This window comes from Corella eumyota, chromosome 1 (genome assembly GCF_963082875.1).
Source record: "Corella eumyota chromosome 1, kaCorEumy4.1, whole genome shotgun sequence".
In the NCBI taxonomy this organism is placed as follows: Eukaryota; Metazoa; Chordata; class Ascidiacea; order Phlebobranchia; family Corellidae; genus Corella; species Corella eumyota.
The window spans coordinates 23678765-23690957 of NC_137490.1; the positions used below are offsets into that span (position 1 = coordinate 23678765).

Sequence of the window (12193 nt, forward strand, 5' to 3'; positions counted from 1 at the left end):
AGCATCATTATCGGGCAATTCTAATCTATAATATCACAAACTGCCGCAGGCAATTTGAGACTGGGTAAGGGTAATTGTTGTTACTCTATGTTTAGGTCGCGCATTTGATCATCCCACATCGAGGATAAAGATATATACAAAAAATAAGTGAAATTTAAATAAGTTAGAGTTTAATCCATGTTCATTTCTTCAATAGTTTCAACCTATATTTTTTATTCAGTTTATCCAGTATCTGTATAGGTATTTTTAATATATTAGTGAACACTTTTTAATTGGCAAATTAAAAGCTTAAAATTTAACATGGCAATTCAGTCAATTATATCAAAAGCTTTAACAAAGAAATCCTCATGGGAGGACAAAGAGGATTTATTGGACATCGTTTACTGGAGTCGACAAATTTTGGCCTTGGTTCTCGGACTTATTTGGGGTACTATACCACTAGTGGGCATAGTTGGAATATTAAGTTATGTTGGCATAACAACGATTGTCATGAACTTTTATGTGACCGAGTATCAAGGTCAAGATATTGAAGTTTATGGGGGATTTTTTGAGCTTGCTAAAGAAGGGTTTATGACGGCGTTTGCAACTTTTTTAGTAACTTGGATTATTGTTTATTCCTCTTTGCATGGCTCTGCTTTGGTGTAAGTTTTGAACTTTAATTTAAGCTGCAAAAATTTTGGTCGGGATGTATTTTATCATTGTTCTGAATAAACTTGGAGTTAGTATTATTGCTCTGATTAAATTAAAAACATAGGCCCTGTTATCCTGAATATATTTTAAATAAACAAATTCTACTTTAAAATTACTTTTTATTAAAGAAAATGGTACAACATTTATTTATTAACATATTTTTATACTTTATAAAAATGATTGCTGTTGTGATGTTTGTCGTGATTAAATGTAATATTGGGCATGGTGTCAGTTCATGCAATATTTATTTACATGTAAATGTTAATAAACATGAACCATTCCATAAAGAAAAGTCCAAAACAATATATAAGTAAACAACGCTCCAATCTGTCCGTTAAACAATAAACTTTTTCTTGAAAGAAAATACCGTCTTGATTCGTGTTGGTTGCTTCCAGCTTTAATAACAAGTCCAAGAAAAAGCGAGAGGGAACAAACCACATAAAACCCAAATCCATAAAATCCTGTTAATCCCAGTATTCCAGCTGTCCCTCCACTTAGAGCGGAGATTGACGTGCGACAGTATTCTGCAAGTCCTATATTTTGCCGCATGGCAACAGCGTTAAATAGTGCCATGGCTTTTAAGTTAACAATCTAAAAGATAAAAATGAGTTTAGAAAACTTTAGTTAGAAATCTAACTGTTTTGACAAAAGCAAATACGAAAAATATAACAATAAAAACTTTTTATTTTTTATCGATCAAAGTTCCTTTATTTTTCTTGACTTTGGGGTTATCGCCGTCTAGTGTTTTCCTTTTTCCTAGCATTCCTTTTCGCTCGAGTTGTTTTTCGATGACTTTAGCGTTTGCCGCATAACTATCAGCGATCTCCCTTGCTTCCAGAGCATCATCTTCCTCATCAATGGTTGACACGGTAACTGAACTGAACTTTCCCTGATTCTTTGTGTGTTTTACCAGTTTCACCTCCTTCGGTTTGTCCATTTGTTTGTAAACATTGGTTGTATTTTCTTTAACTAAAGCTCCTTTAAATATGAAGCGGATGTTGGTTTGATCTTGGGAATGTCGGTAATATACTGGGAGGTTGCAACGTTTGCAAACCTCACGATGTTGAAGCTCGATTCCCTTCTCTCGGCGAAGATAAATCGGGTCTGAGGCCTCAACATTGCTTACTCTGTGGGCATGTTTTGCCTTGTTAATCACACGAGCTCCATCGGTTTGTCTCAGTGGCAATCGTTCCAGAGAACAATCCAGAATCAAAACCATTTGACCACACAGACAATAGTAGGTGTACAGTGGTTTGTCTCCATATACTTCCTGATCTTGGCTGTCTGTACACACCACACTACGAGATATTACCTTCGGCATTTTGTACTATTAGGATTAACAACTTAACTAAAACACTGTGATGCCAGAAATTAAAATGTTTAAATTACGTTTAAAATTAGTTTATGGTCAGCAACTTACAGACCTAACAATATTATTTGGACTAAAAAGTTTAAGTTAGTAACCATATTTTTATAATGTTATAATAATAAAGTTTTCTGGTGTAAATATAAAAACAAAAATTCTATTAAACAAACACCACTGTCATTCTGCTAGAATTTTTTTTTTTTTTAATCCTAGCAGAATTCCGCATTTTTCCGCGTAAGTGCATGTTGATATAAATTGTTAAATCGGCAATACAAAAAATTAAAAATGATAAAATAATTATTGTTCTATTAATGTTATTCTTATTGTTTATCCCAATTTTGACTCCGATAATAAACCAATAATTTTGCAAGATGCAGATTTTTCGTTAGCGCCAATTATCGACCGACATTTTATATAATGTTAAATAAACAATATCAAAAGTTATAGTAAAATCAAAAAACAATAAAAAAACAAGATTTCGCTCCGACGCGAATTAAAATACTTTCCGACATTATGAAATAAAAAAAAAAATTAACATCATAGGAAGCGAATTAAAAAGAAGGTGTATGTTAATTTTTAAAATAAACAAATTTCGTTTACGCGAACTATCGAACGAAAACTGACATCAAATATGTCGAAAATTCGACAAATCTTTTAATTTCCGAGTTAATTTAAAATACTTTCCGACATTATGAAGTTTAAAAAAATTTAATCACAGCTAGGAGCTGCAATTATAAATAGGTTTGCGCAGTTTTAAGTTGCACATTTTGCGTTTTTGCTTATTATCGACATTTTACATATCATAAAAGAAACAACATCCCGCTCCTTTAGGCGAAAAACGAAACCCACTCTCCAGCAGAAACTACTTTCCTCAAAAAAATATACGAGCTAAATTTTATTTATAAATAAGTAATTGTAAATTAAAATTGCAAGCAAAGTTTAAAGCGAAACAACCTTTGTTTGCAAAAGTTATAGTAATTTCAAAAAACAATAAAGAAACAAGATTTCGCTCCGACCCGAATTAAAATACTTTCCGACATTATAAAATTAAAAAAAATTTAACATCATATTAAACGAATTAAAAAGAAAATGTATGTTAATTTTTAAAATGAACAAATTTTGTTTACGCGAACTATCGACCGAAAACTGTTAACAAATATGTCAAAAATTCGACAAATCTTTTTATTTCCGAGTTATTTTAAAATATTTTCCAACATTATGAAATTGAAATAAATTTAACACCATATTAAACGAAATAAAAAGAAGGTGTATGTTAATTTTTAAAATGAACAAATTTCGTTTACGCGAACTATCGACCGAAAACTGTTAACAAATATGTCGAAAATTCGACAAATCTTTTTATTTCCGAGTTATTTTAAAATACTTTCCGACATTATGAAATTAAAAAAAAAAATAACATCCTATTAACCGAATTAAAAAGAAGGTGTATGTTAATTTTTAAAATGAACAAACCTAGTTTACGCGAACTATCGACCGAAAACTGTTAACAAATATGTCGAAAATTCGACAAATCTTTTTATTTCCGAGTTATTTTAAAATACTTTCCGACATTATGAAATCCAAAAAAATTTAACACCATATTAAACGAATTAAAAAGAAGGTGTATGTTAATTTTTAAAATGAACAAATTTTGCTTACGCGAACTATCGACCGAAAACTGTTAACAAATATGTCGAAAATTCGACAAATCTTTTTATTTCCGAGTTAATTTAAAATACTTTCCGACATTATGAAATTAAAAAAAATTTAACATCATATTAAACGAATTAAAAAGAATGTGTATTAATTTTCAAAATGAACAAACTTAGTTTACGCGAACTATCGATCGAGAACTGTTAACAAATATGTTAAAAATTTGACAAATCTTTTTATTTCCGAGTTATTTTAAAATACTTTCCGACATTATGAAATTAAAAAAAATTTAACATCATATTAAACGAATTAAAAAGAAGGTGTATGTTAATTTTCAAAATGAACAAACTTAGTTTACGCGAACTATCGACCGAAAACTGTTAACAAATATGTCGAAAATTCGACAAATCTTTTTATTTCCGAGTTATTTTAAAATACTTTCCGACATTATGAAGTTTAAAAAAATTTAATCACAGCTAGGAGTTGCAATTATAAATAAGTTTGCGCAGTTTTAAGTTGCACATTTTGCGTTTTCGCTAATTATCGACATTCTAAATACTATAAAAGAAACAACATACCGCTCCTTTAGGCGAAAAACGAATCCCACTCTCCAGCAGAAACTACTTTCCCAAAAAAATATACGAGCCAATGTTAAATTTTTTTTAATTTCATAATGTCGGAAAGTATTTTAATTCGGGTCGGAGCGAAATCTTGTTTCTTTATTGTTTTTTGAAATTACTATAACTTTTGCAAACAAAGGTTGTTTCGCTTTAAACTTTGCTTGCAATTTTAATTTACAATTATTTATTTATAAATAAAATTTGGCTCGTATATTTTTTTGGGAAAGTAGTTTCTGCTGGAGAGTGGGATTCGTTTTTCGCCTAAAGGAGCGGTATGTTGTTTCTTTTATAGTATTTAAAATGTCGATAATTAGCGAAAACGCAAAATGTGCAACTTAAAACTGCGCAAACCTATTTATAATTGCAGCTCCTAGCTGTGATTAAATTTTTTTAAACTTTATAATGTCGGAAAGTATTTTAAAATAACTCGGAAATAAAAAGATTTGTCGAATTTTTGACATATTTGTTAACAGTTTTCGATCGATAGTTCGCGTAAACTAAGTTTGTTCATTTTGAAAATTAACATACACTTTCTTTTTAATTCGTTTAATATGATGTTAAATTTTTTTTAATTTCATAATGTCGGAAAGTATTTTAATTCGGGTCGGAGCGAAATCTTTTTTTTATTGTTTTTTGACTTTAATATAACTTTTAATATTGTTTATTTAATATTATTTAAAAGGTCGATATTTTGCGCTAACGCAAAATCTGCATCTTGCGAAATTATTGGTTTATTATCCGAGTCGACATCGGGATAAACAAAGAGAATAATATTAAAATTCATGTAACAATAATTAATTTATCATGTTTAGTTTTTTGTATTACCGATTTACCAATTTATACCAACATGCACTTACGCGGAAAAATGCGGAGTTCTGCTAGGATTAAAAAAAAATTCTAGCAGAATGACAGTGGTAAACAAACACTGCGCACCGTACTACAGTCTGGCAAAAGTGTCGCCATTAAAAACTGCGAATTCATTTTTACACTAAGGATAAAAAAAATTAATTATGTAATAAAAAATAATGTAAACATTGTGTCTGCTATAAACACTTTTGTGATAAACTTACACATTTAATTTTAAATAAAAAAAAAATGCCCCAACCGAGGATAAATAATATTTTTATTTCGCTAATCGGTCCAACTTCGATCACGATCTTTGTTCAGATTTTTTTGTGAAAAGCGTGATCGGAGAATTTTAGTTTCGGTAAAAATGTTTTTTTATTTCTTGTAACATTTCTATCGCCAATGCTTAATATCTAGATATGGCTTATGTTAATTTCTAATACACACTGTTACTGAAAGCTGTATACTTACTGTCGACTGGCAACTATTTGGTTAAAAAACTGATAATAAATAAAAAGTCGTTGAGACGGACTGTGTATGTCGCGCGTATATCAGTATATCGGACAGTATATAAGATTACAATCTGACAATTAGATATTAATAATATAATTTTAGTGGGTGTTGCATTTACAGAAACCCCTCTACCTGCCTACTTTAAACAATTTTTATATTTAAAGAAGTAATTGATTAATTCCTAAGAAGTAAATTTTTAAAGATTTTTGTTTTAATTTAAAAACTTGGTTGTTGGTGCTTTGAAGTAAAATGTCGGATGGAGCTTATTATCCGCCGGAGCAAATGTCATCAATGAAACAAGATGCTAATGGGACACAACTGAGTGACATTCCCTACTCTGGAGCGGTTGTAAAACAAGAAGATCCAAATCATCATGTAAAATTTTGTTAGGGTCAATTGTTATAAGCTAAACTTTTTGTGTTTTCTAAGAGACTTAAATAACATTATTCAACCCAATCAATTAATCTGTGGACAAATGTCACAAATATTTTGGCTTTATGTTGGTTTTTTAGGCATCAAAAAGTGAACACAAACGTGATAGAGATGAGAAGAAAAGCAGTCGTCATAGAGACCGAAAAAGAAGCCGAGATCGAAAGAAACGAAGCAGAAGCAGAAGTCATGGGAAGAGCAGGTTCGATTGTTATTGGATTTCGTGAAATATGTCAAATAAAAGTGTTTTAACTTTAAATTAGTTAATTTGTATTTTAATTTTGCAGCAACAATTTTTCCCCATATACAGGCATCGTCGCTCCAGAAGCAGAGAGAGGAAACGTCGCTCACGGAGCAAAGAAAGACCCCCAAAGACATCAAAGAAACCCCATAAATACTGGGACGTGCCCCCTGTTGGTTATGAACATGTGACCCCACTGCAATACAAAGCCATGCAGGCTGCTGGGCAAGTTCCTTTGATAACTACGGCCCCCACAATTGATCTCACTAACGGGACAATTCCTGAATCTTTGGTGAGTTTTATTTTTAGTCATATTTTCTTCAAAGTCTTAGTAGTTTTATCGAAACCACATTGCACTATTTATGGTGGTAGAGGGATGGCAGCTTTATTGTATTTGTTCAAAAAACAAGTATTTGTTAAACTTAGATGCCGATGGCAGGAAGTCAAATGACCCGCCAAGCTCGAAGACTTTATGTTGGAAACATTCCTTTTGGGGTCACAGAAGATGCAATGATGGAATTCTTCAACAAACAGATGCACATTGCTGGTAAAAACTATTTATGAAAAAACAACAAATCCAGATTTGTAAATTTTTGTTTTTAAAGATTTTAGATTCGGCAAATTTTTGTGAGTGTATTGTTGTATAATTTATCAAAATTAAGACCAAAATAGCATTTCAGTTACAGGTTTAGTCTAAACACTGCATAATCATTTAATCGTCGTGGTGTCTAATATTTTAAGGTCTTCACTAATATCAATCACATAAGCATAACTTTAAATTGATCGACCAACAGTTTTTTTACGTTTGTTTAATAAGCAAATGTTAAAATATTAGGCATCCTACTTTTCCGGTCTTAAATCATTTGTAACCCTTTTCTTTAATTGTATTTTGTCAAAGTGTATAAAAAATAGGATTTCAAATTTGCTTTAGGGTAACTTAAAGTCCTGATGTTATACCGTTTATACCACAGTTATTTTTACACACAGTAGTATTGCTTTACTCAAAGAGTATTTACTGAAAAGTACATTTTTGTTCTAAATTCCTACAAAATGCTATGTATAATTTATGTTTTAGCGGTTTAAAATTATAAAAGTCGTTCAAAAAAATAAAAATTATTTCACAGGACTTGCTCAAGGCCCGGGTGACGCGATCTTAGCTGTTCAGATCAACTTGGACAAAAACTTTGCTTTCCTGGAGTTTAGGTCAGTTGAGGAAACTTCCCAAGCTCTTGCTTTTGATGGAATTAATTTCATGAATCAATCACTAAAGATCAGGAGGCCCAGTGACTATAAACCTCTTCCAGGTTAGTTGCATAAAGTTTTTAATAGTAACAACACTTTATGCAACATTATTTAGTCGCTATTTTCACCATATTTATTTTTCAACTCAGGTTCACTTGAGCAGCCAGCTACCCACCTTCCAGGAGTAATATCAACAGTGGTTCAGGACTCCCAGCATAAAATATTTGTTGGTGGACTTCCAAACTACTTGAATGATGACCAAGTCAAGGAGTTACTGACCTCCTTTGGACCTCTGCGAGCCTTTAACCTTGTCAAGGACACAGCAACGTCGCTCTCTAAAGGTTATGCCTTTGCTGAATATGCCGACTACACCATCACTGATCAAGCTATAGCTGGGTTAAATACGATGCAACTTGGGGATAAGAAGTTGATTGTTCAGCGAGCAAGTATTGGGGCCAAGAATAACCCACATGGGGCCCTGCTTGCCCCAGTTACATTGCAGGTTTGTTTTTACTTAAGGTTGATATTGTTTATGTTTAATGGCTCGTGTTGTTGTTAGATTGAGGTTGTTCATGTTCAATGGCTCGTATTGTTGTTAGATTAAGGTAGTTTATGTTTAATGGCTCATGTTTTTGTTAGATTCCAGGCATGGTACAGGCCACAGGAGCAGGTCCTCCAACTTGTGTCCTGTGTTTGATGAACATGATTGAGGAGAGTGAGCTGAAGGATGATGAGGAATACGAGGACATCCTCGAGGATGTCAGGGATGAATGCAACAAGCTTGGAAAGGTAACAGTTAATGCAAGACTATATCAAACATAAGCAGCAATGCTTGCTATAACATGTCAGAAGTGGGAACCTAACTCAGGACCTCGTGTCTTGCTAAAACATGAGTGGCATTAGTGGGGACCAAAAGTCTTAAAGAGTCCAGATTATCATGTAAGTTATGGATTTAATTTGTAGGTGATCAGTTTGGAAATCCCTCGTCCAGGTGGAATCTCGGAGGCAGGAGTTGGGAAGATTTATGTTGAGTTTGCGAGCCACATCGACGCACAGAAAGCTGCTAGCGCCCTCTCTGGCCGCAAGTTTTCGAATCGAGTCGTTGTGACGTCATTCTTTGATCCTGAGGCTTATCACCACCGTCAATTTCAATGAAGTCTGAAGTTGATTATTTTAAAATCAGATTGTTGAAAATAAAAGGGAATTATATAACAATAAGCTTTTAACTTGTAAATAAACAACTTTTATGCTTTTCAGGAATCATTTTGGGTTAATTCTTTGAACTGTAAAGTCCTAAATTACTTCTGGATTTTGTATGAAGAAGATTTGTAAATAAACAATTTTAAAAAAAGCTTTTTTTGAGGAAAAATGTTAACAGTGAAAATTATCCTGTTCTAAACTTCGATCTTTTAAACTTTTGACAAAAATGTAATAAACTTGTAGGATACAATACGGTTACTGTTGTAAGAAATTGTTTAAAAATAATTACTGTCTATAGGCAATTGTGTAAAAATAGGGGGTTGTATAAATGTTAAGTAATCAATCTAGGTGTCTAATTAAAGGTAAAAGATGGTCGTTGAGTTAATCAAAAGTCATGACAAAAATCGAATTAAAATGTCTTTTTATTAATATCACCGTACACAAAAAGATAATAATACACTAATGGCACATAAACCTCACGTGATTAATATTCTTAAGTTCAACTAAGAGCTTTTTTTGTAACCCTGTGCCCTTGGGTAGTTACGGCTGCTTTGATTAAACCTTTAGATTAGTTTAAACCCGCTTTGTCGTCTGGAAATCGCAACTAAGGCAGGCGCAGATGGTCAACAAAAAAGTTAGCAGGATAGACTGAATTATGTTTAATCTTTACAAACCAAAAAAGTCCAACATGATACAACTCTAAAACTCAAGTTTTTATTGCAGCTTTATTACAACACCAAAAGTACATTTTATACAAGTTTTCGTAGGCAGCAATTACTTAGCGAAAATAAATTGTTTAGAACAGAATTTTTGTTTTAGTCAAACTTTTATCGACGCCCAGGACTTGGTGACAAACTAAGTACGGGAAAAAGCTTTGCTCGACAAAATCGATGTAACCCGGTTGGTTTTGGTCTGATTGCATCGTTAAGTTGGTTGGTTGTTAAAGTACAAGTTCCCAGATTTACGGAAATATAAGGTCTTCCACTGATATGAGCCAAGCCAGCTAGTTGATCTGGAAGATTATCCGTGTGGTCCCCGCTATCCTGTAAAAAGTTAATCCGTATAAAATGTTCTGTCCGTTAAAATGCCCCCTATTAAAACCCTTTCGCCATTGCTTGTTTTATCATGACGTTATTTCGACAAAATCCGTAAGCCGACTTACGTTTGCGTGCCATGACCATGCTCCCGCGTAGCCGTGGGTGTAGGCCCAGTCGGCAAGATCTTGGTTATTTCGTCCGTCGCTTGCACTGCTCGAATATTCTCCGATGACCACAGGTTTGCTCAGAAAGTAGTAATATTTTGACCTCTAAATTAATTAAAAGCCAAGGGATGAATTTAACCCAACTCGACGTGGAAAGTTTATGCAAACTGGAATTGTCATAAAAATTGTATTAGTGGGAAACTTACAACCATTGGTGAATAAGAACTGTATGAAACCCCAATATTGTCAGCGTACGTGTGAATTTGGTAGAAATCTAGTACTCCATCTGAATATCCTCCAGCACCGTGCAGACATGTATCCGAGTAAAAGTTGTAACTATTCGGTGTAAAAAAATTTGAATTTTGGGAATTTTCCCTCCACGATCCAACGGTGACTAACGCTTGTGGATCGTGCCTATAAGAAAATGTTTGTTTGACTCTTGTGGTATTGTGTATATATTTTATTTTTTAAACTTACACTTTAATGAAGTGAGCTTGCCAGTTAATGAATCTTTGTAAAGCATGCATGAAGAAACAACTTCCCAGTAAACAATTGAAAGTTTTCCAGCCTGCACCAGTGCCAGTAAGGGTGTGAGTGTTTAAACACTGGTTCGGGTTGGGGCTTGATTCAACCTATATCAAAATAATTATGCCTTAATGTTTAGTATTATCGTTATTATCACCGCCTCCTTTTTAACACTACATTTTCGTATTAATTTTGTTAAGTATAATATCGAAAAACTAAAATTTTCATAAAACATAACTTTTAAGAAACAGACGTTAGATTGTTATTAATGCTATCCTTAGTAAACTTTTATAATTCGACATTGTCAGTCAACTCACGATAACTATTCCTTCAGGTTCGTTCATAATATCGTACCCACCGAGGGAAGGATATCCCTTTAAGGCTTTAACAATTGGGATGAGAGCTTTGTTGATGTAGGACTCCAGTTTACCAGGGACAGTTATTAGTCCGTTCAACTGCTGACCTGTGGATTATTAAAATAAGTGACAAGTATTCTTTAAAAACTGTTTAGAAATTGTTTTTACCCCAATCAAAATTCCAATCCGCTCCATTCCACAAAACAAAAAACACGAAAATGTTATATTCTTGCGCCTTGCACAAATATCGTTGCATTTCCTTGATAATGTGGTTGCAGTATTTATCCGCCGCGGTCACGTGACCCGTGTTTCCGAACTTGGGGGTATGTTCGCTGTCCGTGTGAACCCAGATCCCTAAAAGGATGAGGTCAATAACTTAGTAATACTGATAAACTGCGTTTAAATCAAATGTAATAATGTCCTGAGTTAATTTGTTAATAAAAATAGATGTTGAAGACTCATTTAAAATAAAGATAAAGAATATATAAATAGATTTTGTTTTTTTACGGAATATTCTTTACCGGAAAATATTTTTAACAATAAACCGTAAAAGTTTTTAAAAAATTGATTTTTTGGCCAAAACAAAAAAGTTCTTACTAATGGAATTTCCACCATTAAGGCTTATTTGTTGCAGAATGTCCTCAAGGCGAATGTGAGTTGTTGAATATTTGTGGTTTCCAAAATCGCTCGCAAAGTGGTACCAAGCTTGGTTAACTCCAGATAGGTAAACTCTTTGCCCGTTGTATCGAAAACTTTTAAAAAATGTTCAAACTTAAGCAAAATTTTTGGACAAAAGTCACGCACCTTTATGCCTGATAGCGACTTTAAATACTTAATTAATTTGTTATTGTTTAAAGTAATTACTCAGATATTATATTTTGCTAAGTAACCAACAATAAAAGTACTTACTGACTTCCGAATGTCGTCAGTCGAGCTCCTTCTTGGCCGTGAAAACAAAGAAATACAAAGAGAACACAACAAATAAACTTCATCGTCGAACCAGTTAAGTTTCTTAGTAAACTGATTGTAAATTTCGCTCAGCTAAAACCAGTGCAAAAGTTAAAAAAGTTTTCTTGCCTTGAGCGATTAGTGGCCGAACTATTGTTGTCCTATTGAGTTCCTATCGTCAAAAAGTATTTTTAACTGGGTCCGAGCGATGTCCTGTTTTTTTTATTCGCTTTAAACTTTACCTGCAATGTTTAATTATCATTATTTATGTATTGTAAAAATTTGGTTCGTATAGAGTAAGATACGTTTTTTGCCTATATGAGCGGGCTGTTGTTTCTTTTATAGTATTTGAAATGTCGATAA

The 12193-nt window shown here is 32.9% G+C and overlaps 4 protein-coding genes across 4 annotated transcripts; 2 read left to right on the forward strand and 2 right to left on the reverse strand.

The window, feature by feature from the left end:
- The first annotated feature begins 224 nt into the window (after positions 1 to 224).
- Positions 225 to 1248, forward strand: LOC145748913 (GEL complex subunit OPTI-like). The gene has a single exon (XM_082564994.1). It carries the CDS (start codon positions 301 to 303, stop codon positions 643 to 645), a length of 345 nt encoding a protein of 114 aa, XP_082421120.1. The 5' UTR covers positions 225 to 300; the 3' UTR covers positions 646 to 1248.
- Positions 1249 to 1280: 32 nt separating this feature from the next.
- On the reverse strand, positions 1281 to 2220 carry LOC145748897 (STING ER exit protein-like). Its single transcript, XM_082564993.1, has one exon. The coding sequence runs from the start codon at positions 2009 to 2011 to the stop codon at positions 1373 to 1375; it is 639 nt and encodes a 212-aa protein (XP_082421119.1). The 5' UTR covers positions 2012 to 2220; the 3' UTR covers positions 1281 to 1372.
- A 3611-nt stretch (positions 2221 to 5831) lies between these two features.
- LOC145743411 (splicing factor U2AF 50 kDa subunit-like) lies at positions 5832 to 9050 on the forward strand. The gene is made up of 8 exons (XM_082561402.1): positions 5832 to 6063; positions 6201 to 6319; positions 6428 to 6650; positions 6785 to 6905; positions 7483 to 7662; positions 7750 to 8102; positions 8240 to 8389; positions 8564 to 9050. The coding sequence occupies exons 1-8, from the start codon at positions 5938 to 5940 to the stop codon at positions 8753 to 8755; spliced, it is 1464 nt and encodes a 487-aa protein (XP_082417528.1). The 5' UTR covers positions 5832 to 5937; the 3' UTR covers positions 8756 to 9050.
- A 479-nt stretch (positions 9051 to 9529) lies between these two features.
- Positions 9530 to 11888, reverse strand: LOC145763508 (mannan endo-1,4-beta-mannosidase-like). The gene is made up of 8 exons (XM_082574967.1): positions 11792 to 11888; positions 11480 to 11634; positions 11051 to 11236; positions 10844 to 10989; positions 10479 to 10633; positions 10208 to 10415; positions 9963 to 10106; positions 9530 to 9843 (listed from the first exon to the last, which is right to left on the reverse strand). Exons 1-8 carry the CDS (start codon positions 11872 to 11874, stop codon positions 9628 to 9630), a joined length of 1293 nt encoding a protein of 430 aa, XP_082431093.1. The 5' UTR covers positions 11875 to 11888; the 3' UTR covers positions 9530 to 9627.
- Positions 11889 to 12193: the final 305 nt, after the last annotated feature.

What these genes read in the sequence shown, in the direction of transcription:
- LOC145748913 (XM_082564994.1), top strand. Translation starts at nt 301, where the DNA reads ATGGCAATTCAGTCAATTATATCAAAAGCTTTAACAAAGAAATCCTCA.
- LOC145748897 (XM_082564993.1), bottom strand. Translation starts at nt 2,011, where the DNA reads ATGCCGAAGGTAATATCTCGTAGTGTGGTGTGTACAGACAGCCAAGAT.
- LOC145743411 (XM_082561402.1), top strand. Translation starts at nt 5,938, where the DNA reads ATGTCGGATGGAGCTTATTATCCGCCGGAGCAAATGTCATCAATGAAA. An exon ending in GGACAATTCCTGAATCTTTG is followed by an intron (nt 6,651 to 6,784) that starts GTGAGTTTTATT and finishes TGTTAAACTTAG; the next exon opens with ATGCCGATGGCAGGAAGTCA. An exon ending in TGACTATAAACCTCTTCCAG is followed by an intron (nt 7,663 to 7,749) that starts GTTAGTTGCATA and finishes TTTTCAACTCAG; the next exon opens with GTTCACTTGAGCAGCCAGCT.
- LOC145763508 (XM_082574967.1), bottom strand. Translation starts at nt 11,874, where the DNA reads ATGAAGTTTATTTGTTGTGTTCTCTTTGTATTTCTTTGTTTTCACGGC. An exon ending in CTGACGACATTCGGAAGTCA is followed by an intron (nt 11,635 to 11,791) that starts GTAAGTACTTTT and finishes ATTTTTTAAAAG; the next exon opens with TTTTCGATACAACGGGCAAA. An exon ending in TAATGGTGGAAATTCCATTA is followed by an intron (nt 11,237 to 11,479) that starts GTAAGAACTTTT and finishes TCATCCTTTTAG; the next exon opens with GGATCTGGGTTCACACGGAC.